The following is a 26,463-nucleotide window of genomic DNA, read 5'->3' as shown; positions in this document are numbered from 1 at the left end:
GAGGAGTTGTGGTATTGTATGAGGAAGTCGGGAGTGTTGGAGAAGTATGTGAGGATCGTGCAGGATATGCATGAGGACAGTGTGACAGCGGTGAGGTGTGCGGTAGGAATGACGGACCGGTTTAAGGTTAAAGTGGGATTGCACCAAGGATCGACTCTGAGCCCTTTCCTGTTTGCAATGGTGATGGACAGGTTGACGGACGAGATCAGACTGGAGTCTCCATGGACCATGATGTTCGCGGATGACATCATGATCTGTAGGGAGAGTAGGGAGCAGGCTGAATCGAGCCTTGAGAGGTGGAGGTACGCACTGGAGAGAAGGGTCAGTAGGAGTAAGACGGAGTACATGTGCGTAAATGAGAGGGAGGGTGGTGGTATGGTGCAGTTGCAAGGAGTTGAGGTGGGGAAGGTGGATTGGTTTAAATACTTGGGATCAACTGTCCAAAGTAACGGAGAGTGTGGGAGAGAAGTGAAAAAGAGAGTGCAGGCAGGATGGAGTGGGTGGAGAAGAGTTGCAGGAGTGATTTGTGACAGAAGGGTAGCTGCAAGAGTGAAGGGGAAAGTATACAAGACGGTAGTGAGACCAGCTGTGTTGTATGGTTTGGAGGCGGTGGCGCTAACAAAAAGACAGGAAGCAGAGCTGGAGGTGGCAGAGTTAAAGATGCTGCGATTCTCGTTGGGAGTGACGAGGATGGATAGGATAAGAAATGAGTGTATTAGAGGGACAGCGCAGGAAGGACGGTTTGGAAGCAAAGTGAGAGAGGCGAGATTGAGATGGTTTGGACATGTGCACAGGAGGGAAACGGAGTATATCGGGAGAAGGATGTTGAAGATGGAGCCGCCAGGCAGGAGGAGAAGAGGAAGGCCAAAGAAGAGGTTCATGGATGCGGTGAGGGCGGACATGCGGGTGGTTGGAGTGTCAATGGAAGATGTGGAGGATAGAGCGAAATGGAGACAGTTGGTCGGCTGTGGCAACCCCTAACGGGAGCAAGCCGAAAGAGGAAGAAGAAGAAGACACCGGCCCAGTACACTGGTACTCATTTCGCCGACCTCGGAAGGATGACAGGTTGAGTCAACCCCCTGGCATATTAATTCAGTGGCCCAACGGGGCTTGAACTCAGGACCTTTTGGATCCCAAGCCGCTGCCCGAACCACTGCGCCAACAGCAGGCTCCATCATCTATACATATATATATATATATATATATATATATATATATATATATATATATATATATATATATATATATATATATATATACATATATATATATATACATATATACATATATACATATATACATATATACATATATACATATATAGATAAATATATTTATATATATACATATATATATATATTATATATATATATATATATATATATATATATATATATATATTATATATTTATATATTTATATTTATATATATATATATTTATATTTATATATATATATATATATATTTATATATATTTATATTTATATATATATATTTATTTATATATATATATATATATATATATATATATATATATATATATATATATAGATATATATATAGATATATATATAGATATATATATAGATATATATATATAGATATATATATATAGATATATATATATATATATATATATATATATATATATATATTTATATATACCAGAGAGGATAATATGACCCGTTCTGACGCTCCCATATGAAGCGGGTGCACGATTTACACGAAAATAGATCAAAATTATGAATTGCAATTTCTTTGCTGGAGTTGCGATGATTCTTCGTGTTTTCAAAACCAAAGCCAGAAGACGGTTGAGAACACATTATTCATTCAATATGCTCATGTTAACAAAAAGAAATACATTTGCTCTCTCACACAATTATCACAAAAATGTTTGCATTTGAAGATTGATCCAGTCATCATCAATTCGTGTTTATAAAAGTGTAACATGATACTTGAATGTTCCTTCTTTAAGATGCCAATTTGAACCGACAAAAAATATTCACAGAGAAAAAAAAATGCAGGTACCTTTACCTCTCGTAATGACCGGTGGAGTAGTCATGGTGGACGTGGGGATTGTTGTTGAGAGTGTCGGAGTTGGGATTGTTGAGAGTTTCGTGGAAAGGATAGGTGGTGTTGTTGTCCCTAAATGTTCAACAAGAAGAAACAAATGTGAGTCCAGTGAAACTCCACCAAATGAAAACAATTTTCTGAACGAATTGAAACCATGTACACCATGAAGAACATTATTTTGGATTCAGTGAATGCAATCGTTTTAGTTAATGCTCCAGAACATTGATTAAATTATATAGAAATAGCACTGTTTTTGGTTCAACAACATATTGATGATCCATTTCCAAATATGCAAAATATTAAAAGTGAAGTTCAGAATTTCTGAGTCATTTTTTTTCGAAAATTGATTGTGATGCTGCAGAGAAAGTACAGAAGATTCCCTGTAATTGCCAGTTCACTCATGATTCCAGCAAAAGGGAGAACTGCACAAGTCATTGCAGAAGGTGTAACGTAAAATCAGAAAAAGGCATTTTTATGCCTCCGTGGCTGAAAGCCGGAGGCGTTATGTTTTTAGGTTGTCCATCTGGCTGTCTGTCTGTAAATTAGTCATGAAATGGAGATAACATCAGACGAGAACAAATGGTGAAAACGATGTGGGAGATTGAAGCACACAAAAATTCCATTATCTGTAAAGGCTTGAGATAATAAAGGCTGCATCAGCCTGCACTGTCAGAGTTTCGATTGTGGAGAGTTTATTGGAAAAGATTGAAGCAAAGAGGCGAAACATGGGCAATGCAAATGAAAGATGGAAAAATAATGGAAAGGACAGAGATTATAACAATAAGAAGGATGAATGGATTGCCTCTGAAAGAAAGAATTCCAAGCTCAGAAATGAGGAAGAGATTAAATGTCAATCCCGGTGAAGAAGAACTTCAGAAAAGAAGACTCAATTGCTGTGGTCATGTGCAACGTAGGTCAGAAGATGGGAGTGTAAAGAAAGGAGCATTGATCGTGGAAAAAGGAAGAAAGTCGACAGAACATCCGAAAAACACGTGGGTTGAAAAAGTTGAGAAAGATACGGAATGTTTGGGTTTATATGAAACTGACACCATGGAAAGAGTCAAATGGAGGAATGCCAACATTTGAACAAGCACTTCAAAAAAGGGGTCAATCGTCATGAACCCATTGTTGTTGACACTCATGGAGGACCTAATGCACACATGATGTGTGCAATATTATTAAAAAAAAAATCCTTTCACATGAAGAAGAAAGGCAATAAAAATGAAGTAAGCAAATGGCAAAACATAAGGTACACACACCCACGTGAACATCAAACAGCACAGCTATGTTGCACCTCTTTACTTTTTCTATTATTCTCACTTTTGTGATGTAATCTTGCACCGAGCCCCAATGCTTGTGTTTAGTACTGTTGAGTCATGCAGTGGAATTTGATTTCGTGCTTTACAGTTGATCTGCATTCCCTCTATTCCTCCACAATTGGGACAAAGAAGCTTAAAGGATCTGGTCAATATTTTTAAGAGCTGGGAAATTCTACAATAACTTCAATCGAAGCGACGCGCTAACCTCACTTGCTGCAGTCTTTTCCAAAGAAAGGGAGCAAAGGTCACGACTCGTCACAAGAGGATTTTGTTTCACAAACACACTAACACATTCATATCGTGAAAAGGATGATGCAAACAAGGAATATGGATCATATATGAGTTATGGTGAAAAAGCAGTCTCTTGAGAATTGAGGTTGAAAGAACAAGACAAAAATGTCTTCCATCATTTGCAATTGACCAAAGCAACACAATGATATTATATGTAAAATTAGTGAGAAGCTGCATTCAGTCGCTTTGAACCATAACAATGATGACATCACCATAAAGGAAATAAGTAAAATAAAGACCAACCTTGGAGTTAATTACTGACAACTACTTCATCAATTTGAGCAAGATATTCTATTTAATGAAGAAACTTTCAATTTAATCGTTTAAAGAGAGAAGAAAATCCGAGATCCATGAGGAATGTTTTACATTTCCAACAATTGCCATCATGATTGAATTTTACTTTCACATATATGATACAAACAAATTAAATTATTTACAAGAGTATATAATAGTATATGCTCAGGAAGAGGATGGAAGCAAGAGTGAAAAGAAATGTTGCCTCTCAAAGCAGGTGCCACATCCCTTTGCTTAAATCTTACCTCTTGGATAACAGCCCAAGATTCCATCTTCTTTCACTTTGCACTCACTTACGTTCAGGTCACACGTGAAAGATACACAGCTGATATTTCCACCAGTTTGGCAGGTGCACTGGTGACTGCAATCCTCAGAAATGTAGGACTCATTGAACTGCGGAGAAATCCTCAGTGTCATCCTTGCCAATACAATTGCATGACGATCAAAAAGGTTCAAACAAGAGTAAAGCAAAATACAAATCATTCACTATTCATTGTTGTGTGACTCTCAAGTGAAGGGTTTTTATTCATTTGTCCCGATACTCACGTTGTAATAACTGTTGTCCTGCATGCAACCACATTCCACTTCCTTGATACAATGATCCACATCCCACAAAAGGCCAGCATCACATTTACAGCCCTCAACGCAAGTGCTCTGTTGTAATTCTTTCGTTTCAGATTTGGAGCAAGTTGCAACAGTGTCGGGAATGCACATTGTGTAAGAGCTATTTGATGGGCATTGTAGAGCTGAGCGATAAGAAAAGGAAACCCTGGTCATAAAAACGTCTGTTGTTAAAATTATGAAAATATAACAAATACACACCCACACATACTATGTTTGCTGTTATTTGTGAAAACAAAATGACAATCCCAGAAAGTTACGCCATCTTACGGCAAAGATCTGGTTTCCTCCATGTTTGCATTTTCATTCCATCAGCCGAACAGGTGACAAAGTATGACTCCAATGCCTCGCACAGTGCTTCCTCATCCATATCACGGACAACATATTCAAAGATGCAGTCCTCCAGGAAAACGTGTGGGTCAAACTTGCTATGGCAAGCAGCAAAAGGGCCGTCCTCAAGGAGCAACATCCCACAGGATTCGTTCCTTCTTGCTTTCTCCTTCAACGTTGCATTCAGTAGCAAGGTTGTGCCATCATCATCAACATCTCTGTGAGTTCAGTCGAGAAACAAAATTTGCAATGGATTGCAGATGTGTTCATTTGAGGTGTTTGTGTTTGTTATGAAATAGTATCAATCAAAAAGTGCGCACGTGCCAAATGACAAACGAGATGTCGTGAGGTATTTATTTATTGAAAGTAAAAAGGCAACGAAGACCAACATACTTGTTGTTTTCATCACCAATCTTCCAGCTGTTCCCAAAATGTGCCGCATTTTCTGTCAACGTGCCATTCTTCATTCTGAAGTCGTTACTGGTCTGGCTGTCCATGTTTCCACAGAGGCCACAGACCTTCTCAGAGAAGGTGTTTGGAAGACGCACACGCACATTATGATGACCGTCGTACAACACCTCAAGGCCAAAGGCAGCAATCAGGTAACGGTAGCGACCCCAATGGAGCACATGGAATGAGTCTGATCCATTGAAGAATTTGTACGGCATGTTTTTAAGAACCCCATCCAGCTGCAACAAGTTAAATCCAGTTAGTTGTCGACAAATGATGCGAACCTACAATGCCATCATGGCCGTAAAAAAAGGACAAATACAATAAATGTAAAACTGATTATGTTGATCTTATAGTCAACACGTACCTTGAACCGCTTGCTACCAAAAAACTGTACTTCCTTGCCATACACTTCCGTGAGCACTTCCCGGGTGTAGGAAACCTTCGTGTTCCCCTTGCGATGCTCATTCTTTACCAACACCCGCCAATTCGTTTCATTGCAAGGCTGAGCAAAGATAAATATTTTTCGTATTCTCAGTGTGCGGTATGGTTTTCACCAATTATTCATCAACTCCTTAAGCATTAAAAAAGAAATTGCTCTTTTTCATGATAATTTTTATCATTTTACATCATAAATATCTGCACTCTTCTTTAAATAAGCTCACTTCACCTTACCTGCACCAATACATATGTGGAGGTTCCTTGGAAATTAAATTTCTTTCCATCAAAGCTGGTGTAGTGAGGATCTCCCCATCCCGTGCATTCTACGTTCAAAAGGGAATCAGTTATTGGAAATTATTCTCCCAATTGACTTGCATTCTCTGCCTTACCTTGGAACAAACGTAATTTGAAATATTGCACTGCAATACAAGCTCTGTGACAGAAAAATTATTTTAGTGTCATTTTGTAATAGATGATCATCAGTGATCACAACACCATGAACATACTATGATGAATTGTTCAAAGCAAAACACACCTGCTTTGAAAGATTTTTGGGTTGAAACGTTAACAGATCAAAAGACACAATTTGTTTCTTGTCTGTCTGTCTGACTGCGATATATTTGTTTGATATTTATCAAATCTCAACCAGTCTTGGTCGGGGGACCAAGGGTGACACAAGCAGTTGTTGCAACTGAATTTGCCCCTTCAAGAGTCCTTTTTCCGTGTTGGTATAAATCCAAGTAAATGCATACAGATAGCTTATCATGGGGTTTTTCCAGGCTGCTTCTCATAACAAAAGGAATAACAACAATGAGAAGTGAAAAGTTTTCATGTTATAACAAAACAATATGAAGAGGAATCATGTCGCGCTTCCCGAAGGGGTTTTTCGGCCTTGGGCAAATGCCATGATAACTTGTATATAATATATAGCTTTTCGTGGCGTTTTGTGGAGCGCCAATCATGGCGTCTTGTGGGGAAGTAAAAAAATAAGTAAACCACAAACACATATGACAAGGTTTATTAAGAGTCTTTACGGTTGTTTTATACTAATCTTAATGAGAGGAATGCGACGATCTTGAGGCATTATATGCTTCTCCTTGCAACCCCCCCCCACCCCCACAGACTAATTGACCAGAGCCTACATCTAATGTAATCTATCTAATCTATCTCGCTCATCTAATTGAATTGAATCTAATCGAAGCTATCTAATACCTTATGAAGAGGACATTGTTACTCTATTTCTGCATTACGCTTGGTGATTGACCATTCCAACCCATTGATTTCAGCACTTCATATTGCACACATAACACAGTTTAAGTCACTTGCTTTCAAGTCGCCTGGGGGAGTGGGGGGGTGTTTCCCACTCACCATCCCCCTTCGGCTATGACTGCCATGGCCCAATGGGGAACTAATACTGTGCTCGCATCACACCGATGTTGAAAGATTAAATTCATTCAAAAAGAACCCGGGCAATGCCGGATGCATTCACCGAGTATGGATATATATATATATATTTATTTATATTTGTACATATATATATATATATATATATATATATATATATATATATCTTCTTCTTCTTCTTTCGGCTGCTCCCTTTTTTGGGGTCGCCACAGCGGATCATCCGTATGATCCGCATCGTGATTTGGCACATGTTTTACGCCGAATGCCCTTCCTGACGCAACCCTGGTCGCCTCTTACGACACAGGGATATGGTACACCTATTTTAACCGGGGTATACAGCGGCCCAGTACACTGGTACTCATTTCGCCGACCTCGGAAGGATGACAAGTTGAGTCAACCCCCTGGCGTATTAATTCAGTGGCCCAACGGGGCTTGAACTCAGGACCTTTTGGATCCCAAGCCGCTGCCCGAACCACTGCGCCAACACCAGGCTCCAACATCTATACATATGTATATATGTATGTATATATATATATATATATATATATATATATATATATATATATATATATATATATATATATATATATATATATCTATCTATCTATCTATATATATATATATATATATATATATATATATATATATATATATATATATATATATATATATATATAATATAAATATACCAGAGAGGATAATATGACCCGTTCTGACGCTCCCATATGAAGCGGGTGCACGATTTACACGAAAATAGATCAAAATTATGAATTGCAATTTCTTTGCTGGAGTTGCGATGATTCTTCCTGTTGTCAAAACCAAAGCCAGAAGACGGTTGAGAACACATTATTCATTAAATACGCTCATGTTAACAAAAAGAAATACATTTGCTCTCTCACACAATTATCACAAAAATGTTTGCATTTGAAGATTGATCCAGTCATCATCAATTCGTGTTTATAAAAGTGTAACATGATACTTGAATGTTCCGTCTTTAAGATGCCAATTTGAACCGACAAAAAATATTCACAGAGAAAAAAAAATGCAGGTACCTTTACCTCTCGTAATGACCGGTGGAGTAGTCATGGTGGACGTGGGGATTGTTGTTGAGAGTGTCGGAGTTGGGATTGTTGAGAGTTTCGTGGAAAGGATAGGTGGTGTTGTTGTCCCTAAATGTTCAACAAGAAGAAACAAATGTGAGTCCAGTGAAACTCCAAAAAATGAAAACAAATTTCCTGAACGAATTGAAACCATGTACACCATGAAGAACATTATTTTGGATTCAGTGAATGCAATCGTTTCAGTTAATGCTCCAGAACATTGATTAAATTATATAGAAATAGCACTGTTTTTGGTTCAACAACATATTGATGATCCATTTCCAAATATGCAAAATATTAAAAGTGAAGATCAGAATTTCTGTGAGTCATTTTTTTTCGAAAATTGATTGTGATGTTGCAGAGAAAGTACAGAAGATTCCCTGTAATTGCCAGTTCACTCATGATTCCAGCAAAAGGGAGAACTGCACAAGTCATTGCAGAAGGTGAAACGTAAAATCAGAAAAAGGCATTTTTATGCCACTGTGGCTGAAAGCCGGAGGCGTTATGTTTTCAGGTTGTCCATCTGGCTGTCTGTCTGTAAATTAGTCATGAAATGGAGATAACATCAGATGAGAATAAATGGTGAAAACGATGTGGGAGGATGAAGCACACAAAAATTCCATTATCTGTAAAGGTTTGACATAATAAAGGCTGCCTCAGACTGCACTGTCAGAGTTTTGATTGTTGAGAGTTTATTGGAAACGATTGAAGCAAAGAGGCGAAACATGGGCAATGCAAATAAAAGATGGCAAAATAATGGAAAGGACAGAGATTATAACAATAAGAAGGATGAATGGATTGCCTCTGCAAGAAAGAATTCCAAGCTCAGAAATGAGGAAGAGATTAAATGTCAATCCCGGTGAAGAAGAACTTCAGAAAAGAAGACTCAATTGCTGTGGTCATGTGCAACGTAGGTCAGAAGATGGGAGTGAAAAGAAAGGAGCATTGATCGTGGAAAAAGGAAGAAAGTCGACACAACATCCGAAAAACACGTGGGTTGAAAAAGTTGAGAAAGATACGGAATGTTTGGGTTTATATGAAACTGACACCATGGAAAGAGTCAAATGGAGGAATGCCAACATTTGAACAAGCACTTCAAAAAAGGGGTCAATAGTCATGAATCCATTGTTGTTGACACTCACGGAGGACCTAATGCACACATGATGTGTGCAATATTATTAAAAAAAAAAAATCCTTTCACATGAAGAAGAAAGGCAATAAAAAATGAAGTAAGCAAATGGCAAAACATAAGGTACACACACCTACGTGAACATCAAACAGCACAGCTATGTTGCACCTCTTTACTTTTTATAATATTCTCGCTTTTGTGATGTAATCTTGCACCGAGCCCCAATGCTTGTGTTTAGTACTGTTGAGTCGTGCAGTGGAATTTGATTTCGTGCTTTACAGTTGATCTGCATTCCCTCTATTCCTCCACAATTGGGACAAAGAAGCTTAAAGGATCTGGTCAATATTTTTAAGAGCTGGGAAATTCTACAACAACTTTCATCGAAGTGACGCGCTAACCTCACTTGCTGCAGACTTTTCCAAAGAAAGGGAGCAAAGATCACGACTCGTCACAAGAGGATTTTGTTTCACAAACACACTAACACATTCATATCGTGAAAAGGATGATGCAAACAAGGAAGATGGATCATATATGAGTTATGGTGAAAAAGCAGTCTCTTGAGAATTGAGGTTGAAAGAACAAGACAAAAATGTCTTCCATCATTTGCAATTGACCAAAGCAACACAATGATATGTAAAATTTGTGAGAAGCTGCATTCAGTCGCTTTGAACCATAACAATGATGACATCACCATAAAGGAAATAAGTAAAATAAAGACCAACCTTGGAGTTAATTACTGACAACTACTTCATCAATTTGAGCAAGATATTCTATTTAATGAAGAAACTTTCAATTTAATCGTTTAAAGAGAGAAGAAAATCCGAGATCCATGAGGAATGTTTTACATTTCCAACAATTGCCATCATGATTGAATTTTACTTTCACATATATGATACAAACAAGTTAAATTATTTACAAGAGTATATAATAGTATATGCTCAGGAAGAGGATGGAAGCAAGAGTGAAAAGAAATGTTGCCTCTCAAAGCAGGTGCCACATCCCTTTGCTTAAATCTTACCTCTTGGATAACAGCCCAAGATTCCATCTTCTTTCACTTTGCACTCACTTACGTTCAGGTCACACGTGAAAGATACACAGCTGATATTTCCACCAGTTTGGCAGGTGCACTGGTGACTGCAATCCTCAGAAATGTAGGACTCATTGAACTGCGGAGAAATCCTCAGTGTCATCCTTGCCAATACAATTGCATGACGATCAAAAAGGTTCAAACAAGAGTAAAGCAAAATACAAATCATTCACTATTCATTGTTGTGTGACTCTCAAGTGAAGGGTTTTTATTCATTTGTCCCGATACTCACGTTGTAATAACTGTTGTCCTGCATGCAACCACATTCCACTTCCTTGATACAATGATCCACATCCCACAAAAGGCCAGCATCACATTTACAGCCCTCAACGCAAGTGCTCTGTTGTAATTCTTTCGTTTCAGATTTGGAGCAAGTTGCAACAGTGTCGGGAATGCACATTGTGTAAGAGCTATTTGATGGGCATTGTAGAGCTGAGCGATAAGAAAAGGAAACCCTGGTCATAAAAACGTCTGTTGTTAAAATTATGAAAATATAACAAATACACACCCACACATACTATGTTTGCTGTTATTTGTGAAAACAAAATGACAATCCCAGAAAGTTAACGCCATCTTACGGCAAAGATCTGGTTTCCTCCATGTTTGCATTTTCATTCCATCAGCCGAACAGGTGACAAAGTATGACTCCAATGCCTCGCACAGTGCTTCCTCATCCATATCACGGACAACATATTCAAAGATGCAGTCCTCCAGGAAAACGTGTGGGTCAAACTTGCGATGGCAAGCAGCAAAAGGGCCGTCCTCAAGGAGCAACATCCCACAGGATTCGTTCCTTCTTGCTTTCTCCTTCAACGTTGCATTCAGTAGCAAGGTTGTGCCATCATCATCAACATCTCTGTGAGTTCAGTCGAGAAACAAAATTTGCAATGGATTGCAGATGTGTTCATTTGAGGTGTTTGTGTTTGTTATGAAATAGTATCAATCAAAAAGTGCCGCACGTGCCAAATGACAAACGAGATGTCGTGAGGTATTTATTTATTGAAAGTAAAAAGGCAACGAAGACCAACATACTTGTTGTTTTCATCACCAATCTTCCAGCTGTTCCCAAAATGTGCCGCATTTTCTGTCAACGTGCCATTCTTCATTCTGAAGTCGTTACTGGTCTGGCTGTCCATGTTTCCACAGAGGCCACAGACCTTCTCAGAGAAGGTGTTTGGAAGACGCACACGCACATTATGATGACCGTCGTACAACACCTCAAGGCCAAAGGCAGCAATCAGGTAACGGTAGCGACCCCAATGGAGCACATGGAATGAGTCTGATCCATTGAAGAATTTGTACGGCATGTTTTTAAGAACCCCATCCAGCTGCAAAAAGTTAAATCCAGTTAGTTGTCGACAAATGATGCGAACCTACAATGCCATCATGGCCGTAAAAAAAGGACAAATGCAATAAATGTAAAACTGATTATGTTGATCTTATAGTCAACACGTACCTTGAACCGCTTGCTACCAAAAAACTGTACTTCCTTGCCATACACTTCCGTGAGCACTTCCCGGGTGTAGGAAACCTTGGTGTTCCCCTTGCGATGCTCATTCTTTACCAATACCCGCCAATTTGTTTCATTGCAAGGCTGAGCAAAGATAAATATTTTTCGTATTCTCAGTCTGCGGTATGGTTTTCACCAATTATTCATCAACTCCTTAAGCATTAAAAAAGAAATTGCACTTTTTCATGATAATTTTTATCATTTTACATCATAAATATCTGCACTCTTCTTTAAATAAGCTCACTTCACCTTACCTGCACCAATACATATGTGGAGGTTCCTTGGAAATTAAATTTCTTTCCATCAAAGCTGGTGTAGTGAGGATCTCCCCATCCCGTGCATTCTACGTTCAAAAGGGAATCAGTTATTGGAAATTATTCTCCCAATTGACTTGCATTCTCTGCCTTACCTTGGAACAAACGTAATTTGAAATATTGCACTGCAATACAAGCTCTGTGACAGAAAAATTATTTTAGTGTCATTTTGTAATAGATGATCATCAGTGATCACAACACCATGAACATACTATGATGAACTGTTCAAAGCAAAACACACCTGCTTTGAAAGATTTTTGGGTTGAAACGTTAACAGATCAAAAGACACAATTTGTTTCTTGTCTGTCTGTCTGACTGCGATATATTTGTTTGATATTTATCAAATCTCAACCAGTCTTGGTCGGGGGACCAAGGGTGACACGACGGCAGTTGTTGCAACTTAATTTGCCCCTTCAAGAGTCCTTTTTCCGTGTTGGGATAAATCCAAGTAAATGCATACAGATAGCTTATCATGGTGTTCTTCCAGGCTGCTTCTCATAACAAAAGGAATAACAACAATGAGAAATGAAAAGTTTTCATGTTCTAACAAAACAATATGAAGAGGAATCATGTCCCGCTTCGCGAAGGGGTTTTTCGGCCTTAGGCAAATGTCATGATAACTTGTATATAATATATAGCTTTTCATGGCGTTTTGTGGGGCGCCAATCATGGCTTCTTGTGGGGAAGTAAAAAAATAAGTTAACCACAAACACATATGACAAGGTTTATTAAGAGTCTTTACGGTTGTTTTATACTAATCTTAATGAGAGGAATGCGACGATCTTGAGGCATTATATGCTTCTCCTTGCAACCCCCCCCCCACCCCCAAGACTAATTGACCAGAGCCGACATCTAATGTAATCTATCTAATCTATCTATCTCATCTAATTGAATCGAATCTAATCGAAGCTATCTAATACCTTATTAAGAGGACATTGTTACTCTATTTCTGCATTACGCTTGGTGATTGACCATTCCAACCCATTGATTTCAGCACTTCGTATTGCACACATAACACAGTTTAAGTCACTTGCTTTCAAGTCGCCTGGGGGAGTGGGGGGGGGTGTTTCCCACTCACCATCCCCCTTCGGCTATGACTGCCATGGCCCAATGGGGAACTAATACTGTGCTCGCATCACACCGATGTTGAAAGATTAAATTCATTCAAAAAGAACCCGGGCAATGCCGGATGCATTCACCGAGTATGGATATATATATATATATTTATTTATATTTGTACATATATATATATATATATATATATATATATATATATATATATATATATATATATATATATATATATATATATATCTTCTTCTTCTTCTTTCGGCTGCTCCCTTTTTTGGGGTCGCCACAGCGGATCATCCGTATGATCCGCATCGTGATTTGGCACATGTTTTACACCGAATGCCCTTCCTGACGCAACCCTGGTCGCCTCTTACGACACAGGGATATGGTACACCTATTTTAACCGGGGTATACAGCGGCCCAGTACACTGGTACTCATTTCGCCGACCTCGGAAGGATGACAAGTTGAGTCAACCCCCTGGCGTATTAATTCAGTGGCCCAACGGGGCTTGAACTCAGGACCTTTTGGATCCCAAGCCGCTGCCCGAACCACTGCGCCAACACCAGGCTCCAACATCTATACATATGTATATATGTATGTATATATATATATATATATATATATATATATATATATATATATATATATATATATATATATATCTATCTATCTATATATATATATATATATATATATATATATATATATATATATATATATAATATAAATATACCAGAGAGGATAATATGACCCGTTCTGACGCTCCCATATGAAGCGGGTGCACGATTTACACGAAAATAGATCAAAATTATGAATTGCAATTTCTTTGCTGGAGTTGCGATGATTCTTCCTGTTGTCAAAACCAAAGCCAGAAGACGGTTGAGAACACATTATTCATTAAATACGCTCATGTTAACAAAAAGAAATACATTTGCTCTCTCACACAATTATCACAAAAATGTTTGCATTTGAAGATTGATCCAGTCATCATCAATTCGTGTTTATAAAAGTGTAACATGATACTTGAATGTTCCTTCTTTAAGATGCCAATTTGAACCGACAAAAAATATTCACAGAGAAAAAAAAATGCAGGTACCTTTACCTCTCGTAATGACCGGTGGAGTAGTCATGGTGGACGTGGGGATTGTTGTTGAGAGTGTCGGAGTTGGGATTGTTGAGAGTTTCGTGGAAAGGATAGGTGGTGTTGTTGTCCCTAAATGTTCAACAAGAAGAAACAAATGTGAGTCCAGTGAAACTCCAAAAAATGAAAACAAATTTCCTGAACGAATTGAAACCATGTACACCATGAAGAACATTATTTTGGATTCAGTGAATGCAATCGTTTCAGTTAATGCTCCAGAACATTGATTAAATTATATAGAAATAGCACTGTTTTTGGTTCAACAACATATTGATGATCCATTTCCAAATATGCAAAATATTAAAAGTGAAGTTCAGAATTTTTGTGAGTCATTTTTTTTCGAAAATTGATTGTGATGCTGCAGAGAAAGTACTGAAGATTCCCTGTAATTGCCAGTTCACTCATGATTCCAGCAAAAGGGAGAACTGCACAAGTCATTGCAGAAGGTGAAACTTAAAGGCCCGGTCACACCTTGACGTTTTAGCCAGCGATGGCAACGTATTAAAATGAATGTAAAACGCTGGCTGACGTTGAACTTTTGATGTTTTTTTTAAAGATTCGGACGTATTCATAACGAGTTGGTCATATGCATAACATATTAGTAATGGACACAGAACGTTTCGTTGTGTTATAGATAACTTATACCAACGAATGCTGAATCTGTTGTTGGCCTAAGTTAGACTATCGTTGGGCATCGGTTGTGTAGGCCGACAACAGGTTCAGCATTCGTTGTGAAGTTTTGTTGTAATTTTGTGAAGTTTTGTTGTTTCAAGCAATGGTGCTGGATCTGACAGGCTGCTTAATTATTGCATTGTGGTGATGGAAGGTGGTATTTGTTCTATTGTTGGACTTCATGAGGTTTGAGGTATCTTTCTTGATTCCATAATCATTAAAATTTCATTATCAAGGCACAACACTGCGATTTATCAGAAGTGTTTTTGGTTCGGGTTTACCCACACCAATACCTGAAGGAAGCGTTGTTGATGGTTCTGTGGGAGTTCGAGTGGGTTCTGTCGATGTGGTTGGTACGTTTCCAGTGCTTGTCTCCTCTGCAGAAAACAACATTTCCATGATTTGTTGTGTTGTGGATATGAGTTGAAATTGTTTGAAGTTTTGTTGTTTCAAGGAAAACTGCTGGTTTTGACTGGCTGCTTAATTCATGTATTGTGGTGTTAAATGGTAATATTGAAAATGTTGTTGCTTTTGATGAAGTTTTAAATACCGCTCTTGATTCCATTGTCATTGTGACATCATTATCATGAACGTCTGTTGCATCATCAACAGCAATTACAATGTGTGTTGTTGTTTGAGATGTTTCCTCACCAGTCGTTGTTTGAGGTGTCGTTGTTGGTTCTGTGGGTGTCAGTTCAGTGAATGTTGTTGGTACAGTTACAGTGGTTGTTGTTTCCTCTGGAGAAAATTAAATGTGTATTATTGGTTTGCAGCTACCTTCAGAGTCGAAGATTAAAATTTTCTTCATATGTCGGTCTGTCTTGTTGGTTGGCAAAAACGTTTTTCACAGAGTGTGAGTCTGCAGCATTTCTATCTCTGTCTATCTGTCTGTCTGTCTGTTTGTTTTTTGGCACAATTTTTGGCTACAGTTTTCAAGCAATCGTGAAATTTTTTTCACATTCTGTTTCAACAAGTGTCACTCGATGAACGATATTCACCAAGTATCACTCGATGAACGATATTTCATTTTATACCTCCCCCCCCGAAGGTGGAAGAGTTGTACATTTTCACCACTTTCTATCTGTTTGTCTGCTTGTCTGTTTGTTACTTAGCAAAAAAAAAATTTGACTCCAGGCCAAACCACTCAACCGGTCATTCTGAAATTTTCAGAGATTAATGGCACCGACCCTGCGATGGTTCCATCTTGAAGTTCCCGAAAATTTTGTCGATCAATCAGGTCAACATCGGCCAATTGGCAATTTGAACCAAATTTTCTTATTGTCAAATTTCATCCAATTGACTTGAAATTTGAACAGGATTTGCATCTCAGGGCAGTGAAATCATCCACCTATTACTTTTCATGATATCATAACTCAAGAGGTCAACAGCGGCCACAAGATCAACCCAAAATGGGCCAAATTTAGAAATTTTATCTAAAATTGTCAATTTTCATTCGATTCACTTGAAATTTAAAGACCATTTACACACGAGCTCGCTGATCTCAACCACCTATTTATTTTGACGTCAGCACGAACAAAAAGACAACATATTCCAAATTTCTATCATCCTCAAATTTCACCCGATTGACTTGATATTTGAAGACCATTTGCATACCTAGAATTATTCAAATGCCTGGAGGAAGCTTTGTTGATGGTTCTGTGAGTGTTGTTGTGGCTTCTGTGGGTGTTGGTGTGGGGTCTGTGGGGGTTGTGAGTTCTGCAGATGTTGTTGGGACGTTTACAGTGCTCGTCTCCTTTACAGAAAACAACATTTCTCATATTGGTTGTGTTGTCAATAACAGTTGTAAATTTGGGAAATTTTGTTGTTTCAAGCAATGGTGCTGGTTCTGAAAGGCTGCTTCATTCATGTGTTGTGGTGTTGGAAGGGGTTATTTGTTCTATTGTTGGATTTCAGGAGGTTTGAGATGTCTTTCTTGATTCCAACATCAAAAAAATTTCATTATCACAGCACATCACTGCGATTTATCAGAAGTGTTCGAAGTTCAGGTTTTCCCACACCAATACCTGAAGGAAGCGTTGTTGTTGGTTCATTGGGTGTTGGTGTCGGTCCTGTGGCTGTTGGAGTGGGTTCTGTCGATGTTGTTGGGACATTTCCAGTGCTCGTCTCCTCTGCGGGAAACAACATTTCCATTATTGGACGTGTTGTGGATATGAGTTGAAATTGCTTGAAGTTTTGTTGTTTCAAGGAAAATTGCTGGTTTTGACTGGCTGCTTAATTCATGTATTGTGGAGGTAAATGGTCATGTTGAAAACGCTGTTGCATTTGATGAAGTTTTCAATACCGCTCTTGATTCCATTGTCATTGTGACATTATTATTATGAACGTCTGTTTCATCATCAGCAGCAATTACAATGTGTGTTGTTGTTTGAGATGTTTCCTCACCAGTCGTTGTTTGAGGTGTTGCTGTTGGTTCTGTGTGTGTCAGTTCAGTGAATGTTGTTGGTACAGTTGCAGTGGTTGTTGTTTCCTCTGGAGAAAATAAAATGTGTATTATTAGTTTGCAGCAACCTTTGGAGTCGAAGATTAAAATTTTCTTCATATGTCGGTCTATCTCGTTGGGTGGCAAAAACTTTTTTCACAGAGTGTTGGTCTGTTGCATTTGTCTCTCTGTCTATCTGTCTGTCTGTCTGTTTTTTGTCACATTCTGTTTCACCAAGTGTCACTCGATGAACGATATTTCCTTTGCTACCTCCCCCACCGAAGGTGGAAGGGTTGTACATTTTCACCACTTTCTATCTGTTTGTCTGCTAGTCTGTTTGTTACTTGGCAAAAAATAAATTGGACTGCAGGCCAAACCACTCATCCGATCATTATCAAATTTTCATAGATTAATGGCACCGATTCTGCGATGGTTCCATCTTGAAGTTCCCGAAAATTTTGTCGATCAATCAGGTCAACATCGGCCAATTGGCAATTTGAACCAAATTTTTTTATTGTCAAATTTCATCCAATTGACTTTAAATTTGAACAGGATTTGCATGTCAGGGCAGTGAAATCATCCACCTATTACTTTTCATGATATCATAATTCAAGAGGTCAACATCGGCCGCAAGATCAACCCAAAATGGGCCAAATTTCGAAATTGTATCTAAAATTGTCAATTTTCATTGGATTCACTTGAAATTTAAAGAACATTTGCACACGAGCTCGCTGATCTCAACCACCTATTTATTTTGACGTCAGCACGAACCAAAAAGACAACATATTCCAAATTTCTATCATCCTCAAATTTCACACGATTGATTTGATATTTGAAGACCATTTGCAGACCTAGAATTATTCAAATGCCTGGAGGAAGCTTTGTTGATGGTTCTGTGAGTGTTGTTGTGGGGTCTGTGGGGGTTGTGAGTTCTGCAGATGTTGTTGGGACGTTTACAGTGCTCGTCTCCTTTACAGAAAACAACATTTCTCATATTGGTTGTGTTGTCAATAACAGTTGTAAATTTGGGAAATTTTGTTGTTTCAAGGAAAATTGCTGGTTTTGACAGGCTGCTCAATTCATGTATTGTGGTGGTAAATGGTAATGTTGAAAACGCTGTTGCATTTGATGAGGTTTTCAATACCGCTCTTGATTCCATTGTCATTGTGACATAATTTTGATGAACGTCTGTAACATCATCAGCAGCAATTACAATGTGTTGTTGTTTGAAATGTTTCCTCACCAGTCGTTGCTTGAGGTGTTGCTGTTGGTTCTGTGGGTGTCAGTTCAGTGAATGTTGTTGGTACAGTTGCAGTGGTTGTTGTTTCTTCTGGAGAAAATAAAATGTGTATTATTGGTTTGTCGCTTCCTTCGGAGTCGAAGATTAAAATTTTCTTCATATGTCGGTCTATCTTGTTGGTTGGCAAAAACGTTTTTTCGCGGAGTGTTAGTCTGTAGCATTTGTCTCTCTGTCTGTCTGTCTGTCTGTTTTTTGTCACATTCTGTTTCACCAAGTGTCACTCGATGAACGAAAATTCATTTGCTACCTCGGCCACCGAAGGTGGAAAGGTTGTACATTTTCACCACTTTCTATCTGTTTGTCTGCTTGTCTCTTTGTTACTTGGCAAAAAACAACTTTGTCTCCAGTACAAACCGCTCAACCGATCACTTTGAAATTTTCAGTTTTTAATGGCACCGACCCTGCGACGTTCCTGCATTGAAGTTTCGTAAAAGTTTCTCAATCAAAAAGGGCTACATCGACCCATCGGCCAATTTGAGCCACATTTTCTAATTGTCAAATTTTATCTGATTGAGTTGAAATTTGAAGAGGATTTGCATTTCAGCACAGTGAAATCAACCACCCAAATAATGTTGATGATCCCAGAAGTCACGAGGTCAACATCGGCCACAAGATCAACCAAAATGGGCCAAATTTTGAAATTGTTTCTAAAATTGTCAATTTTCATCCGATTGACTTGAAATAGAAAGACCATTTACACACGAGCTCGCTGATCTCAACCACCTATTTATTTTGACGTCAGCACGGACAAAAAAGTCAACATATTCCAAATTTCTATCATCCTTAATTTTCACCCGATTGACTTGATATTTGAAGACCATTTGCATACCTTGAGTTATTCAAATGCCAGGAGGAAGCATTGTTGATGGTTCTGTGAGTGTTGTTGTGGGTTCTGTGAGTGTTGGTGTGGGTTCTGTGGGGGTTTTCAGTTCTGCAGATGTTGTTGGGACGTTTACAGTGCTCGTCTCCTTTACAGAAAACAACATTTCTCATATTGGTTGTGTTGTCAATAACAGTTGAAAATTTGGGAAATTTTGTTGTTTGAAGCAATGGTGCTGGTTCGGAAAGGCTGCTTCATTCATGTGTTGTGGTGTTGGAAGGGGTTATTTGTTCTATTGTTGGATTTCAGGAGGTTTGAGATGTCTTTCTTGATTCCATCATCAAAAAAATTTCATTATCACAGCACATCACTGCGATTTATAAGAAGTGTTCGAAGTTCAGGTTTTCCCACACCAATACCTGAAGGAAGCGTTGTTGTTGGTTCATTGGGTGTTGGTGTCGGTCCTGTGGGTGTTGGAGTGGGTTCTGTCGTTGTTGTTGGGACATTTCCAGTGCTCGTCTCCTCTGCGGGAAACAACATTTCCATTATTGGACGTGTTGTGGATATGAGTTGAAATTGCTTGAAGTTTTGTTGTTTAAAGGAAAATTGCTGCTTTTGACTGGCTGCTTAATTCATGTATTGTGGTGGTAAATGGTAATATTGATAATGTTGTTGCATTTGATGAAGTTTTAAATACCGCTCTTGATTCCATTGTCATTGTGACATCATTATTATGAACGTCTGTTTCATCATCATCAGCAATTACAATGTGTGTTGTTGTTTGAGATGTTTCCTCACCAGTCGTTGTTTGAGGTGTTGCTGTTGGTTCTGTGTGTGTCAGTTCAGAGAATGTTGTTGGTACAGTTGCAGTGGTTGTTGTTTCCTCTGGAGAAAATAAAATGTGTATTATTGGTTTGCAGCAACCTTCGGAGTCGAAGATTAAAATTTTCTTCATATGTCGTTCTATCTCGTTGGTTGGCAAAAACTTTTTTCACAGAGTGTTGGTCTGTTGCATTTGTCTCTCTGTCTCTCTGTCTATCTGTCTGTTTTTTGTCACATTCTGTTTCACCAAGTGTCACTCGATGAACGATATTTCATTTGCTACCTCCCCCACCGAAGGTGGAAGAGTTGTACATTTTCACCACTTTCTATCTGTTTGTCTGCTTGTCTGTTTGTTACTTGGCAAAAAATAAATTGGACTGCAGGCCAAACCACTCAACCGATCATTCTCAAATTTTCATAGATTAATGGCACCGATTCTGCGATGGTTCCATCTTGAAGTTCCCGAAAATTTTGTCGATCAATCAGGTCAACATCGGCCAATTGGCAATTTGAACCAAATTTTCTTATTGTCAAATTTCATCCACTTGACTTGAAATTTGAACAGGATTTGCATCTCAGGGCAGTGAAATCATCCACCTATTACTTTTCATGATATCATAACTCAAGAGGTCAACATCGGCCACAAGATCAACCCAAAATGGGCCAAATTTAGAAATTTTATCTAAAATTGTCAATTTTCATTTGATTCACTTGAAATTTAAAGAACATTTGCACACGAGCTCGCTGATCTCAACCACCTATTTATTTTGACGTCAGCATGAACCAAAAAGACAACATATTCCAAATTTCTATCATCCTCAAATTTCACCTGATTGACTTGATATTTGAAGACCATTTGCATACCTAGAATTATTCAAATGCCTGGAGGAAGCTTTGTTGATGGTTCTGTGAGTGTTGTTGTGGCTTCTGTGGGTGTTGGTGTGGGGTCTGTGGGGGTTGTGAGTTCTGCAGATGTTGTTGGGACGTTTACAGTGCTCGTCTCCTTTACAGAAAACAACATTTCTCATATTGGTTGTGTTGTCAATAACAGTTGTAAATTTGGGAAATTTTTGATGTTTCAAGCAACGGTGCTGGTTCTGAAAGGCTGCTTCATTCATGTGTTGTGGTGTTGGAAGGGGTTATTTGTTCTATTGTTGGATTTCAGGAGGTTTGAGATGTCTTTCTTGATTCCATCATCAAAAAAATTTCATTATCACAGCACATCACTGCGATTTATCAGAAGTGTTGGAAGTTCAGGTTTTCCCACACCAATACCTGAAGGAAGCGTTGTTTTTGGTTCATTGGGTGTTGGTGTCGGTCCTGTGGGTGTTGGAGTGGGTTCTGTCGTTGTTGTTGGGACATTTCCAGTGCTCGTCTCCTCTGCGGGAAACAACATTTCCATTATTGGACGTGTTGTGGATATGAGTTGAAATTGCTTGAAGTTTTGTTGTTTAAAGGAAAATTGCTGGTTTTGACTGGCTGCTTAATTCATGAGTTGTGGTGGTAAATGGTAATATTGATAATGTTGTTGCATTTGATGAAGTTTTAAATACCGCTCTTGATTCCATTGTCATTGTGACATCATTATTATGAACGTCTGTTTCATCATCAGCAGCAATTACAATGTGTGTTGTTGTTTGAGATATTTCCTCACCAGTCGTTGTTTGAGGTGTTGCTGTTGGTTCTGTGTGTGTCAGTTCAGTGAAGGTTGTTGGTACAGTTGCAGTGGTTGTTGTTTCCTCTGGAGAAAATAAAATGTGTATTATTGGTTTGCAGCAACCTTCGGAGTCGAAGATTAAAATTTTCTTCATGTCGGTCTATCTCGTTGGGTGGCAAAAACTTTTTTCACAGAGTGTTGGTCTGTTGCATTTGTCTCTCTGTCTCTCTGTCTATCTGTCTGTTTTTTGTCACATTCTGTTTCACCAAGTGTCACTCGATGAACGATATTTCATTTGCTACCTCCCCCACCGAAGGTGGAAGGGTTGTACATTTTCACCACTTTCTATCTGTTTGTCTGCTTGTCTGTTTGTTACTTGGCAAAAAATAAATTGGACTGCAGGCCAAACCACTCAACCGATCATTCTCAAATTTTCACAGATTAATGGCACCGATTCTGCGATGGTTCCATCTTGAAGTTCCCGAAAATTTTGTCGATCAATCAGGTCAACATCGGCCAATTGGCAATTTGAACCAAATTTTCTTATTGTCAAATTTCATCCAATTGACTTGAAATTTGAACAGGATTTGCATCTCAGGGCAGTGAAATCATCCACCTATTACTTTTCATGATATCATAACTCAAGAGGTCAACATCGGCCACAAGATCAACCCAAAATGGGCCAAATTTACAAATTGTATCTAAAATTGTCAATTTTCATTTGATTCACTTGAAATTTAAAGAACATTTGCACACGAGCTCGCTGATCTCAACCACCTATTTATTTTGACGTCAGCACGAACCAAAAAGACAACATATTCCAAATTTCTATCATCCTCAAATTTCACCCGATTGACTTGATATTTGAAGACCATTTGCATACCTAGAATTATTCAAATGCCTGGAGGAAGCTTTGTTGATGGTTCTGTGAGTGTTGTTGTGGCTTCTGTGGGTGTTGGTGTGGGGTCTGTGGGGGTTGTGAGTTCTGCAGATGTTGTTGGGACGTTTACAGTGCTCGTCTCCTTTACAGAAAACAACATTTCTCATATTGGTTGTGTTGTCAATAACAGTTGTAAATTTGGGAAATTTTTGATGTTTCAAGCAACGGTGCTGGTTCTGAAAGGCTGCTTCATTCATGTGTTGTGGTGTTGGAAGGGGTTATTTGTTCTATTGTTGGATTTCAGGAGGTTTGAGATGTCTTTCTTGATTCCATCATCAAAAAAATTTCATTATCACAGCACATCACTGCGATTTATCAGAAGTGTTGGAAGTTCAGGTTTTCCCACACCAATACCTGAAGGAAGCGTTGTTGTTGGTTCATTGGGTGTTGGTGTCGGTCCTGTGGGTGCTGGAGTGGGTTCTGTCGATGTTGTTGGGACATTTCCAGTGCTCGTCTCCTCTGCGGGAAACAACATTTCCATTATTGGACGTGTTGTGGATATGAGTTGAAATTGCTTGAAGTTTTGTTGTTTAAAGGAAAATTGCTGGTTTTGACTGGCTGCTTAATTCATGTATTGTGGTGGTAAATGGTAATATTGATAATGTTGTTGCATTTGATGAAGTTTTAAATACCGCTCTTGATTCCATTGTCATTGTGACATCATTATTATGAACGTCTGTTTCATCATCAGCAGCAATTACAATGTGTGTTGTTGTTTGAGATGTTTCCTCACCAGTCGTTGTTTGAGGTGTTGCTGTTGGTTCTGTGTGTGTCAGTTCAGAGAATGTTGTTGGTACAGTTGCAGTGGTTGTTGTTTCCTCTGGAGAAAATAAAATGTGTATTATTGGTTTGCAGCAACCTTCGGAGTCGAAGATTAAAATTTTCTTCATATGTCGTTCTATCTCGTTGGTTGGCAAAAACTTTTTCACAGAGTGTTGGTCTGTTGCATTTGTCTCTCTGTCTATCTGTCTGTCTGTCTGTTTTTTGTCACATTCTGTTTCACCAAGTGTCACTCGATGAACGATATTTCATTTGCTACCTCCCCACCGAAGGTGGAAGGGTTGTACATTTTCACCACTTTCTATCTGTTTGTCTGCTTGTCTGTTTGTTACTTGGCAAAAAATAAATTGGACTGCAGGCCAAACCACTCAACCGATCATTCTCAAATTTTCACAGATTAATGGCACCGATTCTGCGATGGTTCCATCTTGAAGTTCCCGAAAATTTTGTCGATCAATCAGGTCAACATCGGCCAATTGGCAATTTGAACCAAATTTTCTTATTGTCAAATTTCATCCAATTGACTTGAAATTTGAACAGGATTTGCATCTCAGGGCAGTGAAATCATCCACCTATTACTTTTCATGATATCATAACTCAAGAGGTCAACATCGGCCACAAGATCAACCCAAAATGGGCCAAATTTAGAAATTGTATCTAAAATTGTCAATTTTCATTTGATTCACTTGAAATTTAAAGAACATTTGCACACGAGCTCGCTGATCTCAACCACCTATTTATTTTGACGTCAGCACGAACCAAAAAGACAACATATTCCAAATTTCTATCATCCTCAAATTTCACCCGATTGATTTGATATTTGAAGACCATTTGCATACCTAGAATTATTCAAATGCCTGGAGGAAGCTTTGTTGATGGTTCTGTGAGTGTTGTTGTGGCTTCTGTGGGTGTTGGTGTGGGGTCTGTGGGGGTTGTGAGTTCTGCAGATGTTGTTGGGACGTTTACACTGCTCGTCTCCTTTACAGAAAACAACATTTCTCACATTGGTTGTGTTGTCAATAACAGTTGTAAATTTGGGAAATTTTGTTGTTTCAACCAATGGTGCTGGTTCTGAAAGGCTGCTTCATTCATGTGTTGTGGTGTTGGAAGGGGTTATTTGTTCTATTGTTGGATTTCAGGAGGTTTGAGATGTCTTTCTTGATTCCATCATCAAAAATTTCATTATCACAGCACATCACTGCGATTTATCAGAAGTGTTGGAAGTTCAGGTTTTCCCACACCAATACCTGAAGGAAGCGTTGTTGTTGGTTCATTGGGTGTTGGTGTCGGTCCTGTGGGTGCTGGAGTGGGTTCTGTCGATGTTGTTGGGACATTTCCAGTGCTCGTCTCCTCTGCGGGAAACAACATTTCCATTATTGGACGTGTTGTGGATATGAGTTGAAATTGCTTGAAGTTTTGTTGTTTAAAGGAAAATTGCTGGTTTTGACTGGCTGCTTAATTCATGTATTGTGGTGGTAAATGGTAATATTGATAATGTTGTTGCATTTGATGAAGTTTTAAATACCGCTCTTGATTCCATTGTCATTGTGACATCATTATTATGAACGTCTGTTTCATCATCAGCAGCAATTACAATGTGTGTTGTTGTTTGAGATATTTCCTCGCCAGTCGTTGTTTGAGGTGTTGCTGTTGGTTCTGTGTGTGTCAGTTCAGTGAAGGTTGTTGGTACAGTTGCAGTGGTTGTTGTTTCCTCTGGAGAAAATAAAATGTGTATTATTGGTTTGCAGCAACCTTCGGAGTCGAAGATTAAAATTTTCTTCATGTCGGTCTATCTCGTTGGGTGGCAAAAACTTTTTTCACAGAGTGTTGGTCTGTTGCATTTGTCTCTCTGTCTATCTGTCTGTCTGTCTGTTTTTTGTCACATTCTGTTTCACCAAGTGTCACTCGATGAACGATATTTCATTTGCTCCCTCCCCCACCGAAGGTGGAAGGGTTGTACATTTTCACCACTTTCTATCTGTTTGTCTGCTAGTCTGTTTGTTACTTGGCAAAAAATAAAATGGACTGCAGGCCAAACCACTCAACCGATCATTCTCAAATTTTCATAGATTAATGGCACCGATTCTGCGATGGTTCCATCTTGAAGTTCCCGAAAATTTTGTCGATAAATCAGGTCAACATCGGCCAATCGGCAATTTGAACCAAATTTTTCTTATTGTCAAATTTCATCCAATTGACTTGAAATTTGAACAGGATTTGCATCTCAGGGCAGTGAAATCATCCACAGCACATCACTGCGATTTATCAGAAGTGTTCTAAGTTCAGGTTTTCCCACACCAATACCTGAAGGAAGCGTTGTTGTTGGTTCATTGGGTGTTGGTGTCGGTCCTGTGGGTGTTGGAGTGGGTTCTGTCGTTGTTGTTGGGACATTTCCAGTGCTCGTCTCCTCTGCGGGAAACAACATTTCCATTATTGGACGTGTTGTGGATATGAG

The 26,463-nt window shown here is 38.7% G+C and overlaps 1 protein-coding gene across 1 annotated transcript in view; it reads right to left on the bottom strand.

Moving 5' to 3' along the window:
• Nucleotides 1-20,689, bottom strand: part of LOC147019124 (uncharacterized) — a 223,369-nt gene extending 202,680 nt beyond the window's left edge. Inside the window, exons 1-20 of the mRNA XM_085899932.1 lie at nt 20,608-20,689; nt 20,229-20,333; nt 18,933-19,019; nt 17,274-17,378; nt 15,543-15,626; nt 14,539-14,649; nt 12,305-12,393; nt 11,997-12,134; nt 11,573-11,868; nt 11,119-11,396; nt 10,773-10,972; nt 10,472-10,619; nt 8,283-8,393; nt 6,055-6,143; nt 5,747-5,884; nt 5,323-5,618; nt 4,870-5,147; nt 4,525-4,724; nt 4,224-4,371; nt 2,036-2,146 (exon numbers count right to left, since the gene is read on the bottom strand). Coding sequence (XP_085756058.1) covers nt 2,036-2,146; nt 4,224-4,371; nt 4,525-4,724; nt 4,870-5,147; nt 5,323-5,618; nt 5,747-5,884; nt 6,055-6,143; nt 8,283-8,393; nt 10,472-10,619; nt 10,773-10,972; nt 11,119-11,396; nt 11,573-11,868; nt 11,997-12,134; nt 12,305-12,393; nt 14,539-14,566 — 2,548 coding nt within the window. The 5' untranslated portion in view covers nt 14,567-14,649; nt 15,543-15,626; nt 17,274-17,378; ... (1 more) ...; nt 20,229-20,333; nt 20,608-20,689. The remainder of the gene's footprint in view (nt 1-2,035; nt 2,147-4,223; nt 4,372-4,524; nt 4,725-4,869; nt 5,148-5,322; nt 5,619-5,746; nt 5,885-6,054; nt 6,144-8,282; nt 8,394-10,471; nt 10,620-10,772; nt 10,973-11,118; nt 11,397-11,572; nt 11,869-11,996; nt 12,135-12,304; nt 12,394-14,538; nt 14,650-15,542; nt 15,627-17,273; nt 17,379-18,932; nt 19,020-20,228; nt 20,334-20,607) is intronic.
• Nucleotides 20,690-26,463: the final 5,774 nt, after the last annotated feature.

This window comes from Eptatretus burgeri, chromosome 10, assembly GCF_056783735.1.
Source record: "Eptatretus burgeri isolate ZD-2024b chromosome 10, Ebu_testis_v1, whole genome shotgun sequence".
NCBI classification, from domain to species: domain Eukaryota; kingdom Metazoa; phylum Chordata; class Myxini; order Myxiniformes; family Myxinidae; genus Eptatretus; species Eptatretus burgeri.
The sequence above is the reverse complement of the archived record's forward strand: the minus strand, read 5'-3'. Positions and strand labels throughout refer to the sequence as shown.